The following is a 17630-nucleotide window of genomic DNA, read 5'->3' on the forward strand; positions in this document are numbered from 1 at the left end:
CTGACTCAAGAGAAGGGAGGGGCATCGTATACCCGCTTCAAATAGTCGCATAGCGTTTCTTCACAAAACCCAGCCAGGAAATATCATGCCCTGCAAAGAACTTCATTACGCCGAGACTTTTGCGTCACATTCGACTTCACCAGAGTACCTCCGCTATCAAGGGCTGACGAGTATCCTCGAACCACTAATACGTCCTTACATCGCCATGACGCCATGCCCTCTAAAACACAACAACCATGCAACCTTGAACAAAGCCTTCCATTGCCATCTGGCATGATACAATATTCTTATCTTTTCGACCCAGTTATCTACGAGTGTTCCATAGATAGCTCCATCAACTCAGAAGTACGGGGAATAACTCGCCATCGAGCGGAGCAAGGCACAGATACTATACTATGAAAGTAGCATGATCTCATCCCCTAGCCTTCCCTCCCGGGGGCCCCCTCCCCTGGCGGAGAGGGGGAAAATGGCAGCATATAAGCCCCCATCCCAGTACTGTACAATCCCCCCCAAGAAACGATCTCCCATCCCGAAGAAAAATCTACTATCTCAGAAACCCCAATCTCACATCTCCTTAGTTCATTACCGAGCACACACACACACACACACACACACACACACACACACACACACACACACACACACACACACACACACACACACAAACACACAAAACTCAAAACTCAAAAGACTACTCAGCTATTTGAAGAAGGAAAAGAAACATGCCCCCTAAACCAATCAACTCGCCCCGGCTGCACCCCAAGAAGGTCGACGGGTTCGTGCGCCGTGACGACGCCCTGATCGACGACGACGAGGAGGCGTGGAAGTCGCAGGAGGAACACGATAAAGAGACTGGGGGGCTGGCGTTCGACGCACCGAGACGTCTTACGGCGAAACATATCACTCATCAGCTGGTGATGGATCCGGAGCTGCGTTTTTATGCGGATTGTTACGGGATGACGGGGCATTGAACCCTTTTTTTTTGTGTGCTTGAAGGGGCTGGCTCTAAGGTGATGTGGTGTTTGGGGGTGAAGTAGCTTGCGTTCTATTACATGTTGGGGATGGATTCGTCATTTCTTTTCAAGTTGCTATTGTTGCTGTGATGAAGTATTGTCTAAGACATGGTAGATATGGTATTGTATGTGTAGAGTTGAGTGGGTGGAATGGTGGATAGATCTAAATTTATTTGTCTAATTCCGATGGTAGTTCAATAGGTCATTCTCACATTATATACACAAATATCTATCAAGAAGTACTAGGTCCTCTAAAAGTTTTTACAGCATGGGCTTGAGGTCCTCGGCGACCTTGAAAGGAGCAGCAGTCTTGCTGCGGATCTCCTCGACAGTCACGCCCTCGGCGTGCTCGACCAGGGTCAGACCCTCGGTGGGGCTGACCTCGAAGACGGCCAGATCGGTGATGATCTTCCACACGCAGCGGGGGCCGGTGAGGGGGAAAGTGCACTCGGACAAGATCTTGGGGTTACCCTTCTTGTCGGTGTGTTCCTGTTTTTCGAGTCGTATTAGTGAACTGCATTGGAGATTGAAAAGGGTTTGGGCGGGGAGTGCTTACCATAGTAACAACAACCTTGGTCTTCTCAGGGTTGGCGACCAGGTCCATGGCACCACCGACACCCTTGACCTTACCGGGAAGCATGAAGTTGGCCAAATCTGGAGAAACCGAATCAGCAATTGCGATCGACGTAGACACGGGTACCGGGATACTCACCTCCGTACTGGCTGACCTGCAGAGCACCGAGCATAGTCAAGTCAATGCGACCAGCGCGAATCATTCCGAAACTCTCGTGGGAACCGAAGAGAGAAGCACCGTTGTCCAAAGTGACAGTCTCCTTGCCAGGGTTGATCAAGTCGGGGTCCTCCTGGCCGGGCTGGGGGTAGCCACCCAGACCCAGGATACCGTTCTCGGCCTGGAGGACAACCTCCACACCCTCGGGGAGGTAGGCGGGAGCAATCAGGGGCATTCCGATACCGAGGTTGACGTACATGCCATCGCGGAACTCCTTGGCGGCACGCTTGACGATGCGCTCGCGGCGGGCGGTGGCGGCGCTGTCACCGGCCTGCAGCAACTCGCTGGGGTCCTTGGCGAAGGTGAGCTTCTCGATCTGCTTCTCGCCGGTGCTCTTGATGACCTTGTTGACGTAGATGCTCTGGATGTGGATGTTCTCGGGAGCGATCTCGCCAACCTCGACGATCTCATCGGCCTCGACGATGGTGTACTTGGCGTTCTTGGCCATGGCCTCGTTGAAGTTGTTCATAGCCTTGCGGAACTGGCAGTTACCCAGCTTGTCGGCCTTGTGGACCTTGACCAGGGCGTAGTCGCCGAAAATCGATTCTTCCAGGAGGTATTGCTTGCCGTTGAATTCGCGGGTTTCCTTGGGCTTGGACGTGAGGGCCACGGTGCCATCCTTGTTGTAGCGGACGGGGAGTTCACCAGTTTGTACTATGTCCCTGGTTAGCTGGAGTCACTTCGGGCTGGTCGGCAGTCATGCGCAAACATACCGATAGTTCCATAAGCAGCGGGGGTATAGAAAGCAGGGACACCAGAAGCACCAGCAGCGCACTTCTCAGCGATGGTGCCCTGGGGAGTCAATTCCAATTCGAGATCACCGTTCAAGTACATCTTCTCGAAGACCTTGTTTTCACCGATGAAAGACGCAATCATCTTGGTGATCTGCTTGGACTCAAGCAGTTGACCTGCTCACAGTCAGAATGAAGTCCTCCGCTATGTCTCCGGTGCAATTGGACCTACCAAGACCACGACCAGGCATGCCAGCATTGTTAGAGACGACAGTCAAATCCTTGATATCCGGGCGATCGCGCACAGCATCGATCAATGTGTTGGGGACACCCGAGAAACCGAAACCTCCGACCAGAACCGTGGAGGCCCCCTTCATTTCCTTGATGGCTTCCTGAGCCGACGGGCAGATCTTGTTAATAGCTCTTTGCGAGGTAGACGCGGAGAAGTTCCGCCGCCATACGGGGCGGAACACGGCGGGGACCGCAGGGAAAGGCCGCGACATGATTGTCGATCAGCCTGGCCAAATGTGAATTGAGTACAAAACTGGGGAAGGAAGAAAAGAAAGAGAGTAAAAAAAAATGAAGGAGAGGAATTGGGGGTGTAGAAGTACTAGTCGAAGAATCCCCGGGTCTTGTCCTTTGGGTAACCATTAGCTGCATAGCTCGTCTCCGTTTCGGCTAGTGACCACCGCCACGCAGCCGACAAAAGCGATTATCCGCCGAAACTCCAACTTCGCTTTGCCGCCTTCCGAAGCCGACCCCACTGCGCCCGTGACTGCTGGCTCGTATTGTTTTGTACGTCTTGCCCGCCCATGGGGGAGAAACGTTCAACCCTGCGGGGGTGGACGGGGGATCGCGCACAGGGCTCACGCGACTCCGATCGGGCTCGAATAAGGTATTCGCCATTTCGATGAAGAGTCACCGAGGCTAGAACATTTTCAAGATCAACCGGAGTCACTCGAGGTGAGATTCATGGTTTTCTCGGGGTTTGCTACACCAGAAGTCCCTGGGCATGCTCACTGGACGAACCCCGTTATGATTACCGCGTATTTTACGATTCCGAAAGCGGGAAGGGCATCGGCAAGCCTCTGGAGGCGATGGCAGTTGGCCAACTGCGAGATCGGGTGAAATCGCACCTGCTCACGGGATCTCAAGGAATTCATTGCCGATGGAATCCGACGAACAGACAGACTGTGGGGTGGATCTGCCGAATCCTGGGGTATTCCTGCCCATTGAGTCTCATCTTACCGTCTCAGCAATAATGATCAGGGACTTATGACTGGTGATACCTGAAAGACAAATCTTCAGTTGCGCTGCTCTACAATCGTGCCGTGATTGCGGCAATATCTTATCAAGATGGTAATGGAACTGCCGATGTGCATTAGCATCATTTTTCCTCTCCTTCCATTGGTCGAGGCCAAAGTAGATTTCAATCCTCGGTCTCGGTTTGCCTAACCTAGTGCCTTCCCGTCTAAAGTTCCCCACATCTCAGTAGTCTGTGCCTGAGCATGAGCATAATCTGTTTTTCAGCACGAATTGGCTCAGCAATGGAAACTCTCAACTGCGTTAAACTCCCCAGCAGCATCCATTCTCTACTAACAAGATCCTTGTGAGCGAGCGGAAGTTGTTCTGTGGTCGTCAATACCCACGGAAACTACACCGCCAGTGTCATCTTGCGAGCCATTATGACGTGAAAACGATGAAAACCATACATGGCTCGGAATTGATGAGATTCACATGCCATCATCTCACATATATCAACTGAACTACCTATCAAGGTGCCAGCTTACGCATAGTCCGGCAAGACAATCACCCAACTCGTTTCGACTCATAAGTCACAAGCGAGGCTCACCCACCAGAAGACTCAAGTCCACAGCCCACTTATCGCGGACAAACACACTCGCGCACCCGACAGAATGCCCTTTACGTCCACATTTCAAACCGTCACAATGGTAATTACCCCGGCGAATGGCATCGCTGGCTGTTGACCGCCGCCACCCGGGACGATGCGAAGAGATTCTACTGGGGGCTGCACAAATACACCAAGACAGACAATGCAAGCATCAAATCTGTCCAGGTCGAGACCATGGAATGGTGGAACTACAACGCCAGTGACGGCTTCAGTCTCCAGAACCTCTATAAATGGATCCAGCAGAAGCAGACGGACCAGTACAAGAACATCCAAGAACTTACCGACACCCGCGAGAGGACCCTTCTCACCATATTGCCGGATACCAACTTTGGAGACAGATTCTGGCTGGTTCTGCCCGGATTTCAGGATACATCGATTGAGGATCTGTGGGAAGATTGAGCTCGTCTTTGAGGGACCAACCACAATGTGGTCAGGATGACAATTGAGTGGGCTAGCTGCAAGTCTGATTTTGAGCATCTCTTATCGTGACCCTAATCTATGTCGTGCTCTTGGGTCGATATAATGGTATTTCATTGAGCTAGGCTGTTTCTGTTTCAGGAATAATCAAAACAATCAGCTGCAAAGGAAGTCTATCGGATATAAGTTTTATAAGTTTATCGCTGAGGCTCCTTATCTACAAGTCTGTTTGTACAGGATCTTTAGGCGCAGATTACTACTAGAAATAGGTCGGTTGAACTTATAACCGATACACCTCCAAGTGCAAGCTGTCCAGCCCCACACAATGACGACAAGTCGCTGGGTCACCAGGGTAACTTGCTGTTCTTTCTCCGCATCCCCGCAATGGAATGATGTCCCAGGGACTCTCACGAGTCGGGACACATTCCAATTGTCAGCAACTAAGCGTCAAAACTCTAGACTATCCTGGTTGTTCACCAATACACGTTTGCTAGTAATCTCTGCCTATTTCGCCAAAGTAGCAGCAACAATGTTAGCATCACGCTCACTTGCTCAGATAGCTCGTCTGCCTCTACCGCGAGTCCAGCAGGTCACATCTCGCAGAACAATCGGCTCTGTCAGTGCAATCGACTCGGGCACCTTTCGCACCTTATTCGGAACAGAGGAGATCCGGAAAGTGTTCGACGACGAGGCATACATCCAGCGATGCATCGACGCCGAGGCCGCGCTCGCCAGAGCCCAGTCACGATGCGACGTGATTCCCCCACGGATCGGAGACCTGGTGACGCAGAAGATACGTGAATCGCAATTGGACATGGACCGTCTGCGACAGGAAACTGAGGTTGTAGGATACCCGATTCTGCCGCTTGTTCGTCAACTGTCGACGATATGTGGCGAGGAGGCTGGCAAGTACGTTCACTGGGGGGCCACGACGCAGGATATCATGGATCTTGCCAGTGTCCTACAGATGAAAGAGGGCCTGAATATTGTCGAGCGACTTCTCAAAGAAGTCATCCGTACTCTACGCGGCCTGTCCGTAAATACCGTGACACGCCCATGGCAGGCCGCACCCATCTGCAGCACGCCCTGCCCGTCACCTTCGGCTACAAGTGCGCAGTCTGGCTGTCTGGTTTCCAGCGCCATGCTGAGCGCTTAGAGCAGCTGAAGCGTCGGTGCTTACTGGCTCAGTTCGGCGAAGCAGCAGGGTCTTTGGCGTCGCTGGGCCCCGGGGACGACGGGCTCCGCGTACGCAGAGCCCTGGCGGAAGAGCTGGGACTGGAGAACCCGTCTATCACTTGGCATGTCGCGCGAGACGGCGTGGCGGAAATTGTGAACTTCCTGGCGCTGATGGGAGGGTCGATGGGCAAGGTGGCCCTGGATATTATCATGATGTCGTCGAATGAGCTGGGGGAGGTGTCCGAGCCGTTTGTGCCCCACCGTGGCGCCTCCTCCACCATGCCACAGAAACGCAATCCCATCTCGAGTGAGGTGATCCTTGCTGCATCCAAGATCTTGCGGTCGAACGCAGGCCTGGTTCTCGATGGCATGGTGGCGGACTTCGAGCGCGCATCCGGTCCCTGGCATTTAGAGTGGGTAGCAGTGCCTGAAAGCTTTGTGATCACCGTCGGGGCGCTGTCGCAGACGCAATTCGCGCTGTCCGGCTTATGTGTGCACAGCAAGCAGATGATAGCCAATCTGCACTCGACCAAAGGGTTGATCGTGGCGGAGGCAGTGATGATGGGTCTGGCACCGCATGTGGGTCGCCAGAAAGCACACGATATTGTCTACGAGGCATGTCGGGAGAGCATCGAGTCGCAGCAGACATTGTTCCAATGCTTGACGCAGAAGCCGGAGGTGACCTCGAAGCTGACAGAGGAACGCGTGAGCCAGCTCTGTGACCCGGTAAACTACCTCGGTGCATCGATGCGGATGGTGGATGATGTCTTGGCTGTCGATTGAGATATGCTGTTTCCTGAATGTATATGGAGGGGACTGGAAGGAGTGCTTTCCTTGGCGGTGTTGATAAGAAGTGAGGGATTTCCGGGAGCGTCCACCATCCTGGCACCATCCACCATCCACCATCCACCATCCACCCTCTCCCACATGGCCCCACGCTAAGGTAGTCACTCTGCACGGACGCAGACCATGACAGGCCAGACAACTGGTAAGCATAAGTACAGAGGGCTACCCCGCATGCTTCATACTTGATAATGTACATAGAATAATTGCTTTCTTCCCTTCCTCCCTCGACCTCAAGTATTACGCTCGTTGAGCTGGTGATGATTGTTCTACCAGCATCAACTTCAAGGCTCGAAGACTGCTACCAAACCAAACCATGGCCTTTTGAACTACATGCGTATCGCATACTGCCCAATGAACATGCATTAATCGACTGTTTAGAGGTTACTTTGAACATAATAAGGTAAATTAGCGGACGGTGGCGCATGCACTAAACCCCATGGGGAGGCCACTCTTTGCAGCCCAGCTGAGCCCGGCTCTTTGGGAGCTTAATTTAATCCAAAATCGCAATTTGATGAATTCAAGTCATGACGATGGCATTTCCCTTGTTACCCCATCCCATAGGATCGCGATTCTAACTAAGGTACTCAATATCCATTGCACACCTACAATTCACTCACTCCGGAACTCGTTTCGCCCCACTGTTTTTAGGATCGGCGAGAAACTCAGCTGGAAACCACGCTTGACCAGATCGGAGATAACCTGTCCCATTTCCCGACGGCTTAATCTTCGAAGCTCTTCAGACAATCTTCCTCTTCCCCTCACACTTTGGTTGCAAGAATCTTTCCCCCCCCTTGGATCTCGACCTATACTCCTTCCGCATGGTGCAACCTCAATGCATTCTTCTGTGTGACTGTCTCTTTGACATACCCACCTCAGTGGCTCCCCGACGAGCAGAATCATGGTCATGAAGCAGTGTACTATCTGCGATCGGCAATTCAAGAAAACAGAGCATTTCAAGCGCCATGAACGGTCGCGTATGGCAATCTCCCCGTGGGGCTAAATTCACACTGATGCTCATATATACTAGACACGAAAGAGAAGCCCTACCAGTGCAGTGTTTGTTTGAAGCGGTTCTCACGGAGGTGAGTCTGGTGCCCCAAATTGTTGCGCGCGGTCTGATCACTGACCCCCCGGGGCTCTCTTGCAGTGACGTCCTGAGTCGCCATGCGAAAGGCCACAAGAACCCCCGCAAGGAGGAGACAAGCGAACCAAAGAGTCTTCAGGCTGCCTCGCCGGCCACTATACCGCATAATGATCGAACACCGGTTATCTCGCATGCGAGCCAGCAGGGCATGCAGGGAATGAGCCCCAACGATCTCCAACAGATGCAGATTCTCCCGTCGCACCGAGGCACGTCGCTGTCCGCAACGCCGGGGATCCCATCATCGTCTTTGGACTTTTTGGCCAATGTATCCACCCACCAACCTCGCACGGAACCAGAGGTCAATCAAATGATGCCTGATGAGCAACAACATCAATACTTCGGATGGAACCACATCTCCGGCCCGGACCAACAATACTTCAGAGGAACCATACTCGATCCAATGCAGAATGACTTGCTGCAGTTCTGGCTGGAGCCCCGTGGAGACTCGATTTCGCACAATGGTTCCCTGGACATGATGGGAGAGCCAATTGGCAGCCTGCCAGGTGGAGATTCCGTGTCAACACCTCAGCAGCACCAACAGAAATTCTCAACCGATGGTGAGACCTCAAAATCGGGGAACCTGATCCCGAATGAGCGATTCTCTCGCGTACAGCGCTATTGGCTCGCTCCAGCAAATAACACCGGTCGCCTGATGAACGGTCTGTGGCGAGATGTAGCCAGCAGTGACATGAACAACATATTCACCCTGTCGGCAACACCCCCGTCAGATGGCCCAGTCGGACCACAGGGATCGAGGTATGGGCTTGACGAAGCGTGTAGGCAACGCCTCTATCTTGCTTTTGGACAGACCGAACAGTCGCAGCTACATGCGCTGCCTGGGACCAACACGCTTCCTTCCTTGGCTTCGGGCTCCATTCCAAAGAACCACAACTTTCCCCCAGCCGAGGTACTCGATATGGCGCTCGATCTTTACTTCCGCGAATTCCACCCACTGGTGCCTTTCATCCATGTTCCTACCTTTTCTGCAAGCGATACGCAGCCTGCGGTACTGTATGCTATGTGTCTCATTGGGATGGTCTTACTGGGGACTAGAGGAACAATGGATTTCGTTTGCAGGAACTTCTCGGTGAGTGAGCAGGACTTCACACGCTTGGTGCTTTGCTGATGGACGAACCCAACAGTTGATGCTTGAGCGCCTCACGGCCGATCTCGCTAAGTGTTCGGTGGGCGTGGAGAACTCGGTGTGCACCGTCTCTACCTTTGCTGCCTGCTTTCTGTTTCTCAACCTGGCTGCTATGACTGGGGTATGTCATTTCCAATAAGTATCTAGGACTTGCTGACAGTGCGCAGGAGAAGGAACATCTCGAAAAATGTCAGATGCTCTATGTCAATCTCATATCGGTAAGTACCGGAAGACATGATAAATGTTGGCAGCCCGGCGCTAATATCCTTGCAGATCGCGCAACGGCATGGTCTTTTCGCCGCCACAGAAGGACAAGTGCTTGACATGAACCTTTTCGACACCTTTACTGATGTTGAGACGAGGTGGAAAGCCTGGAGCAAGGTAGAGTCTGTGAAAAGGTCGGTACATCGCACCATTCTTTTGTGGACTCGGCTAATTGTTTAGATTAATTACCGGTCTGCTGCTATTGGACTCTTGGTATTCTTCATTTATGTCCACGAGTCCCATTGTCGTGCCCGATTCAGTCCAGTTAATACTGCCATGTGACGACGCACTTTTCCGAGCCATCACGGCCATGCGATGGATGCAGTTGATATGTAGCGGGAAAGGCATGCTAATGCCTACGATTGTGGCACCGTCAGAAAGCGTGGGCCTTCCCGAACTGGAGAGCCCGGTCGACGACTTTTGTATGCACGCGGTGCTATCACTGGTGCAGTTGCGGCTCTCTGAAGCCTACTACCGTCTTCTCTCGAACAGACCACAGTTCCCCTTCGCGCCGTGCCACACTTACAGTATGGATCCTCGTGCCAGGTGTCTCGCGCCCCTCCAGCTGCAGATCGCCGACAAGTATGGAGACTTACTTGCTCGATTGAATCCCAATGCGGCTGTGACGTGGCACAATATGTGCTTGACGCTGTCGGCAGACACCCAGATCTTTGATCTAGCGGCAGGACGATCAGGTCCAGCTCCTGGCCGGAAAGCTTTGGCTGACATTGCCGCGTGGTCGCAGACACCGGCTGCCAGACGAGCCTGTCTACATGCGGCTCATATCTATAGGGTGTTGACGAACCGCAAGACTTCCGACCATATGATGTTCCACTCAGTCTTTTCTCTCTTCTCCGCGGCGCTAGTCCTGGGACTCTATGTTTTCATGGTGCCGAATGTCGCTGATCCGCAGGGAGGGGGCACTGCGATCGAGCTTTTCGATGACATCGACTGGCAGAAGGTGGGTACTGAGGGACTTACCAATTACATGGTCCCGCACGGCAGTCAACCTTTTTCGCTGTCCGATGAGCCGGCTGTGAACTTCATCCGCAACGGGGGGACGGTGTACCTCCGAGGGATGCCCATTCAAGGCGGATATCAGTCCGCACGACGCGTTCTGCTGGACTATGCCGGGTTGTTGAGAGACGCTGGCAAATGGAGCGTGCGCAAATTTTCTTATGTGCTTCACATCATGAGCGATGTGTTAATGGACGTAGATTGAAGCGTCAAGTGGCCACTGGCAAGGGTTATTGACGTTCATTCTATGCGTGCTTGGATCGACTGGCCCAGGTCACGGTCACAAGTCTAGCCTCGAAGACGCTCCGGTATGTAGTGGCATTGATCAGCCGGCTGAACAATCCCCACTGGTGTCATGAGCGCACAAATGGTCACTTTGCTTCAAAAGTGGTTGCAATTATGATCCAAACTTCTGTACAATAACAAACAGGCCAGACGCCAAACAGTATCCCATGAGAAATACGAATGAAATTATTTAATCTTTTTCCGAATGTTCAGACCCAAGACCGATTCCTGATCCTTTCATTCAAGAGCTCCAACTCCTCCTTGGAGACGACGAGTCCTTTCAGCATTTGCTCATTTGCCAATTCCCCAACATCAAGCGACTGATGATGATGATGATGATGCTCCCCGGCCAACACGACCCTCGAGCACCCCCTCTCAGGTCTCCCTTCCGCAAACCACAACCCCTCCCCTCGATCCTCCTCCCCACCACCGCAGCTGCTAATCGTACTGGTGGTGCTCGCGCGCCGCACCTGCAAATGCTCCGCCTCGCCTTCCCCTTCCACGCCGACCACCACTGGCAGGGGGCCCTCGATCTCCCCTGCCCATTCCCCCTCCTCACTCTCACTCTGCCCTCCCACACTGCCCCTCCCACTCCCCCTCCGCCAGCCCCCATTACCACCACTACCAACACCGCAATCATGATCGCAAAAATCCCCCGTAAACTTCGCCACGCTGATCCCATTGCACCGGGCGTGCGGCATGTGCAGCACGTCGCGCAGCACGAGCGTCGTCGTGCGCGGGTCGTTGGGCGCCCGCCGCACCCGCAGCTGCACCGTCCCCACGCCCAGCACCCGCTGGTTGGCGATCTTGCACGGCGCCCGCCGGTACGTCTCGAACGAGGCGCGGTTCTTGGCGAAATGCGTGTTGCTGCTGGCCGGGAGGAGGAGCCAGTCCCAGCATCGCGCCGAGGTGGGGGCTGGTTGGTGTTTTCGGGCGCGGCGGGTAGGTTTTTGGATCTTGTTGGGCAGGGTGGAGGTGGTTTGGGGGGTCCGTGATGGGGTGTGGATGTTGTTGGGTTTGGAAGGGGATTGGAGTTGGGGAGGCATGTTGGGGTTATAGCTGGCTGGCTGAGGTTGTGTGATGTTGGATATCGGTTGGTTGTTGGGAGGTTGGTGGTTTCGCGGAGGATGAGGTGTGTGTGTGTGTGTTATCGAGGGAGGAGGTGGTTATGCGTTTGTGGGATGTAGGATAGTGTAGTATAGTATAGTAAGGTATACCAGTGAATGTAAGTGACGGGGAGTATACGTATACCAAAGATGGAGTATGTACTCTTCAAGAATTGGAAAAAAAAAAGGTATATGTGCAGAGCAGGAAGAAGCTGGGAAACAAAGAATCGATTGACTACCTCCCTCCCTCCCTCCCTCCTTCTCCACCTCCTACTACTAAAGTACAGAGGAAAAGGAAAGGAAAGGGTCTGGTGGATCAGCCACTGCAGGGTCTCCAACTGCACTGCACAACGCGTCAACCAGCAAGGGTCTGGTCTGGACTGCACTGTGGCAAACCCACCCTGCCGATTCAGGAAGGGATCCATTGTCTCAGCTTTCACTTGGATACGAAGCACAGTACGTAACATGGATGTGACTCCTTACATGAACCCCCGTATATATCGGACCTATGCGGAGATGTACAGTATACGTTCTCAATTAATGTCTTAGAATAGAAGTGTAACTAGTGGTTTGTTTGTCAAACGAGCCCCCTTTTTGATGCGGTGATTGTTGCAATGGCATAACCTGACAGACGTCTTTGCCAGTTGTGTCCACCCCCCCGAAAGTCTTGACGTCACGTCCGCTGCGATGGCGAACCCACTTGAGCTTGCTGAATAAGGTTGTGGTGGGGAGGGAATGCCGCTCTTTGACAGGAGACCCGATTTGAGGGTTGGTTTGGGTCTTCCAGAATATACCTTATCGAGTACTGTGTACTGTGGTAGATAATGAATAAGGAATAAGGAATAAGCAATCTGTATGGCTGAGACCTGGCTGCCAATTCCTTCATCAAACTAGCCCGCTTGTTCTTCCATCGCTTGCTGTATGACTTGGTTTATGTATCTACAACTGCTTTCTTTGCATTATATACATGGACTTGATTGCTTTAGTAGAGCATCGCCTTCACCATCTTACCAATGGCCAAACTGCTGGTCAATCCAGGGCTCTCAATGCCCAACAGATTGATAAAACCTGGGAATCCCTCCTCTTCGCGAATCTCAAAGTCCTGCCAGACCTTCGATGAGCCGAAGGAGGAACCGCTGGTCTTACTCAACTTGGGCCGGATTCCACAGTAAGACACGCTGATCGCGTTGACATCCACGTTCGGCAGATACTTCTTGATCAGAGGCAGCGCCGGCTCGAGCCGGGCTGGGTTGGGCGCCAGGTCCTCCGGACTATCCACCCACTCGGAGTCGGGGCCGAACCGGATCTGGCCGCCCATGTCGAGCGTCAGATGGATGCCCAGGCCGGCCTGCGCCTTCGTCACGGCGGGGTACACCAGCACGGAGGTCTTGGGGAACGAGGCTGCGTACGAGAGGTAGGTGCCCTTGGCGTAGTGCATCGTGCGGTGGCGCTCAGCGGGCAGCAGCATGTTGCTGACCGCGCACGCGCCGAGCCCGGCGCTGTTCACCACCGTCTCCGCCGTGATGGCCGTCTCCGCCCCGTCGGCCGACACCGCCGTGATCTCGTAGCCCTGCCCGGGGCCCAGGTGCCGCAGCCCCGTCACCCGCGTCAGGAACGCGCAGTCGCCGCCGCGGTGCTCCAGGTCCCCCTGCAGGTACGTGATCAGGCTGTGGCTGTCGAAGATGCCCGTCGTCGGGCTCTCAAGCACACCCGCCAGCGCCCGCACCTCGGGCTCCCGGCGCTCCTGCTCCTGCTGGCTCAGAAACCGCGTGGGCACCCCGATCCGCTGCGCGTGCTCGTGCATCCGCTCCAACGAGTCCCGTTCCACCGCGTCCTGCGCCACCAGCCATTTCCCCGTGTTGCGGTACGGGAGCCCCTGCCGTTGCAGCAGGTCGTAGAGCATCTCCTTGCCCTGGATACACAGTCGAGCCTTGAGCGTGTCGCTGCCGTAGTATAGCCCTGCATGGATGACCTAGTCCTTGTTAGCTCAGCGGAATATCACTATGCCCAAAAACCCCAAGCCCAAACCCCCCTTCAATTGTTCCTTCCCTCCAAAGTATACAACGCGCCAGTACGCATAACCAATTTCGAGCCGCAAAGGACCCAGATATGCATCAGTGTTTGAATCTCTCACCTCGGAATTCCGACTACTCGTCTCCGTCCCAGGCGCATCATGCCGCTCCAGCAAGATCGTCGACGTCCCCTCGCAACCGGCTAATTCGCGCGCCACGGCGAGTCCAACTACTCCGCCGCCTATGACCTTTCGAAGAAGACATGTATAAGCCTTCCAGTCTACAAAAAAATCCTCTGTTTTGACTTACCGCATGAGTGACGTCGGCTCGGGCAGCGGCCGTGCTGGAGAAGCCGCGCCGGCGAACGAGAGGGAGGGGGAGGCTTCTGGCAAAGAACCGGGGAGTGCTTCTCGTGGCCATGGCAGATTGTTAGCAACTGCGCTGGAACGATGAGGAGGCTGTGAAGTCAAAGCATCTGAAGTAAGGATTGAGTAGGATACGGAGGATACAATTGACTTGAGAGTACTGTGTAAGTAGGTAGGTTTTGGTTGATAGCGCGGCGGTCGCGCCGGGATGAGTTGCCCCGACGGGTCGGCCCCGGGGTCCGATTTAGGCATCTGATAACCCACTCGGGCTCCAGCTGCAGCAGCCCGCCGCAGCGATAAGTAGATAAGGATGTGGCTGGGCTGGGGGGGTGCCAGAAAATACAGGGCGGAGGAAACAATTGATCTTGAATCTTGGGGTATAATGAAAGAGAAGCTTAGGCTGAATGAAGATGCAGCTGCATGCCATTGACTCAAGGACTAACGCAGACTGCTTTCAATTGTTCATGACAATGCCAGGTAGGTTAGGTAGCACTCCAGGCCCGCTGCAGTGTGAAGGCCCTTCTCGGAGTCAGTGGCTCCGAAATAGGAAGGTATCCTACTGGCCCGCGGCCTCCCCGGCCTGGCCTCAGGCATGACTAGAACAATTGAAATGCAAATGGTTTTATGGTACGGTAAATAGTAGCAGTATCTACTAGAGTCTATGACACGCTTAAAATTATACATATGTAGGACCAATCGATGCACACCAGAAAATAAGATAAATGCAACAAAGGATACGATCGGTTTCTTATCAAGACCGCTTCCCCACGTTCTTCAGCATCTCGTCCAAATGCTGGCTGAAGTCAGTAGGAGCTCGGAACTACCGTTGATTGAGGATGACATACCTGTTTCTGCTCAACCGCTAATTTACCTTGGGTATCCTATTCCTCGGTCAGCGTAGTCACCCCTCGAAGAAATGAAGGTTCCTTACACTAATTATAGCCAGAACAAGCGAGTAATTGTTGTAAAGGAATCTCTCCCGTCTCTTCGCATCACCGCCAATACGGCTAAGCTTCGTCAGAAGATTGTCAAACTCAGCTGTCAAGCGCTTCAAGCTGTTGGCAACGGGCTCATCATCTCCTGCATCACTGCTGAGAACCAGTATCCCATGCAATAGCTGGCCAAACCGCTGCGTGAGGAAATGAGGCGCCGACGATTTGTTCAGGTCGTCGCCTCCGGCCAAGGACAGAGCGGATACCGCACTACGACCCGTATTCGCGGCCACTCGTTTCAATGATTCGCACTGGGTGTCCATGATGACCTGGAATCGTGGCCATAACTGCATGTTCACTCCGTTGATGTAAGAGTCGGCAACGGGGACCTTGCGACGCTGCAGCTCAAAAGCGGCGTGTTGATTCAATCGAACGCAGATCAAGACCCCTAACGCGTCCGTCGTGTGTTCGATCAGCTGCTTTGTCAGGGCTTGCCCCAGACCAAAGACTGGTTCGAAAATCTCGACCGCCTTGCGCGAAATTTGTTGGAAGGTCAATGTCGAGAACATCTCGGTCATGAACGAATATTCGGCAGACACATTATCCACAACGGCAAGATTGAAATTGCGGAATGGCACTTCAAGGCCATGGAAGGAGTTATCTTCCTCTGCTAGATAAGAAGAAATGGCAATCTGAGCACCAGTCCGCAGAATATCTACCCTCCTTCCTAGGGAAAACGGGTCGTGCGCCGCAGACCCTGCGCGACTGCCGGCAACTGCAGAGGCTACGATTGTCAGTGATATATTATCACACGATTTCTCATTCGGCTTACCTGTTTTGTGAGCTGACGGGTCTCCTCCCAGAACCTCGTTCCGGTCACTGGGGTAAATCTTGATTGACTCGAGCGCTTGACGATACCGCGTGAAGTGCGAAAAATAGTACCATCGCATAGTGTTGATATAAGCTTGCGTAATTTGCCCCGTAAGTGCTGGGTGGGCCCTGGAGATATAGCTGTATAGATCTTTGAATTTCACCAGCCGCTGCTGTTGGAGGATCTGAGCATTGATGTTGGGGGACCGTAGCGCTCTGATTTGAGACACCAAATAGTCCCTAATTCTTTCCACTGCCTATGGGAAAGGTCAACCTCAGCGTATAACACATGCACAAGGGCAACACTGACCTTGTTCTTGATGTCCGTGAGAAGCGGCCGCACGTCCTCGACGGATTTGGTGCTGTTCGGGCCCGAGACTTTGGCCTCAATGCTTGCCGACCGACTTTCCATCTCATTGAGCGCTTTGACCCAATTCTCATCGATCGGTCCCTCTGCAATCAACTTCACTGTTTTGGGAGAGATACTGATCTCTTCCACAGCAGGCCCAAGGAGCTGTTCAACATTGCGTCGGTTTTCCAACATTGCAGTCAGTTGGATTGAGCGAGACTGCAGAGTCTCTATCTCTGCCGAAACAGTCCCGAGTTCATTCTGGAAATCGTTCAAATATGTCTCCATCGAGCTCGAGACTTCGTCACAACTGGTGATAGCCGAATGTAGATCCTGAAACTTGTTCTGTTCTCTTTCGAACTGCTGAACGGTCTGAGCACCGACATCAGTACTGATAATTCGTCTGGGTTCATCCTTCTTGGAGACAAAATCCTCCAAGCTCAGCCCTTGGAAGTCAACGTCCTCCACAAGTTCCGAAGGCTTCGAGTCGGGGACAACATCCAGAGACGAGTCCCGGTTGGCATCCTGCTTCCCAAGAATGCCATTCAGAACATCGAGCGGGTCAGCAACATCGGATGGGCGGGATCTTGCAGCGATTTGTCTCAGCGGCGATCTGTCACCACGTGCGGTTGCGGGAAGGGAGGTGGTCGAATCACTAGGAGTCAGGAGGACGGATAAGGAGGAAGTTTGTCGACTGGACCCGGGACGGTTGTTTTGTATGTTAGGCGATAAGCGAGAGGATGTTCTTCGGGGAGGAAGGGGGGAATTGCTGCGACTGTCAACCTGGGGGCCCGAGGGAGTCGAATGGCCAGCAATGCGGTCTAGCCACATCGTAGAAGGCCGGCACGGAGAAGGGTGCGGATACCGGACAGCTTCCCGGACCTCATCGAGGGGGGGGGAGGGGAGAGAGGGAAAGGTGGATCAAAGGTGGGAAGGTTCCCCAAGAGGTAGAACTGACTTGACGAAGACGTGAGAGAAAAGAATGAGTGCTACCCAGCACCTGGTGAGAAGGAGAGAAGAAGAGAAATCAAAGTCCGAAGTGGTGGGTAGTTTGCAAGCACAGCACACAGCACAGCACCGGGGAAGTATACGGAGACCAGCACAACTTAGCTTAAGATAAGCCCAGGGCGAGATGCTACGGTGACCCACAGCAACCACGGATGTGGTTTCTCCGACTCTAGCCCCAAAGCAGACTAGCGACCACAAAACCCCGCCACAACAAGTGCCTTTTTTTCGCAGTCCATTTGTCGATTTCTT

At 53.4% G+C, this 17630-nt stretch overlaps 7 protein-coding genes across 7 annotated transcripts; 4 read left to right on the forward strand and 3 right to left on the reverse strand.

The window, feature by feature from the left end:
* Positions 1 to 541: 541 nt before the first annotated feature.
* Positions 542 to 1213, forward strand: BO95DRAFT_439776 (uncharacterized protein). Its single transcript, XM_025585799.1, has one exon. It carries the CDS (start codon positions 723 to 725, stop codon positions 969 to 971), a length of 249 nt encoding a protein of 82 aa, XP_025445584.1. The 5' UTR covers positions 542 to 722; the 3' UTR covers positions 972 to 1213.
* Positions 1197 to 3132, reverse strand: BO95DRAFT_382622 (3-oxoacid CoA-transferase). The gene is made up of 5 exons (XM_025583400.1): positions 2767 to 3132; positions 2517 to 2711; positions 1726 to 2457; positions 1570 to 1667; positions 1197 to 1502 (listed from the first exon to the last, which is right to left on the reverse strand). The coding sequence occupies exons 1-5, from the start codon at positions 3035 to 3037 to the stop codon at positions 1275 to 1277; spliced, it is 1524 nt and encodes a 507-aa protein (XP_025445585.1). The 5' UTR covers positions 3038 to 3132; the 3' UTR covers positions 1197 to 1274.
* Positions 3133 to 4045: 913 nt separating this feature from the next.
* BO95DRAFT_511843 (uncharacterized protein) lies at positions 4046 to 4845 on the forward strand (the record flags this gene model as incomplete). The annotated part of the gene is made up of 2 exons (XM_025591472.1): positions 4046 to 4224; positions 4377 to 4845. The coding sequence occupies exons 1-2, from the start codon at positions 4220 to 4222 to the stop codon at positions 4843 to 4845; spliced, it is 474 nt and encodes a 157-aa protein (XP_025445586.1). The 5' UTR covers positions 4046 to 4219.
* Positions 4846 to 5017: 172 nt separating this feature from the next.
* On the forward strand, positions 5018 to 6822 carry BO95DRAFT_471301 (class-II fumarase/aspartase family protein; the record flags this gene model as incomplete). Its single annotated transcript, XM_025589581.1, has 3 exons — positions 5018 to 5215; positions 5420 to 5899; positions 5944 to 6822. The coding sequence occupies exons 1-3, from the start codon at positions 5189 to 5191 to the stop codon at positions 6820 to 6822; spliced, it is 1386 nt and encodes a 461-aa protein (XP_025445587.1). The 5' UTR covers positions 5018 to 5188.
* Positions 6823 to 7783: 961 nt separating this feature from the next.
* BO95DRAFT_355390 (FTFMHR domain-containing protein) lies at positions 7784 to 10659 on the forward strand (the record flags this gene model as incomplete). The annotated part of the gene is made up of 7 exons (XM_025582247.1): positions 7784 to 7859; positions 7913 to 7967; positions 8033 to 9116; positions 9172 to 9294; positions 9341 to 9391; positions 9447 to 9571; positions 9618 to 10659. The coding sequence occupies 7 exons, from the start codon at positions 7784 to 7786 to the stop codon at positions 10657 to 10659; spliced, it is 2556 nt and encodes an 851-aa protein (XP_025445588.1).
* A 181-nt stretch (positions 10660 to 10840) lies between these two features.
* Positions 10841 to 12085, reverse strand: BO95DRAFT_479707 (uncharacterized protein). Its single transcript, XM_025590121.1, has one exon. It carries the CDS (start codon positions 11783 to 11785, stop codon positions 10949 to 10951), a length of 837 nt encoding a protein of 278 aa, XP_025445589.1. The 5' UTR covers positions 11786 to 12085; the 3' UTR covers positions 10841 to 10948.
* A 629-nt stretch (positions 12086 to 12714) lies between these two features.
* BO95DRAFT_471303 (putative GARP complex subunit (Sac2)) lies at positions 12715 to 17443 on the reverse strand. The gene is made up of 8 exons (XM_025589582.1): positions 16335 to 17443; positions 15987 to 16281; positions 15154 to 15938; positions 15068 to 15103; positions 14666 to 14670; positions 14167 to 14200; positions 13980 to 14105; positions 12715 to 13817 (listed from the first exon to the last, which is right to left on the reverse strand). The coding sequence occupies exons 1-8, from the start codon at positions 17202 to 17204 to the stop codon at positions 12828 to 12830; spliced, it is 3141 nt and encodes a 1046-aa protein (XP_025445590.1). The 5' UTR covers positions 17205 to 17443; the 3' UTR covers positions 12715 to 12827.
* Between the last annotated feature and the right edge of the window lie 187 nt (positions 17444 to 17630).

The sequence above is a fragment of the Aspergillus brunneoviolaceus genome (assembly GCF_003184695.1).
Source record: "Aspergillus brunneoviolaceus CBS 621.78 unplaced genomic scaffold BO95scaffold_11, whole genome shotgun sequence".
Taxonomy (NCBI): Eukaryota; Fungi; Ascomycota; class Eurotiomycetes; order Eurotiales; family Aspergillaceae; genus Aspergillus; species Aspergillus brunneoviolaceus.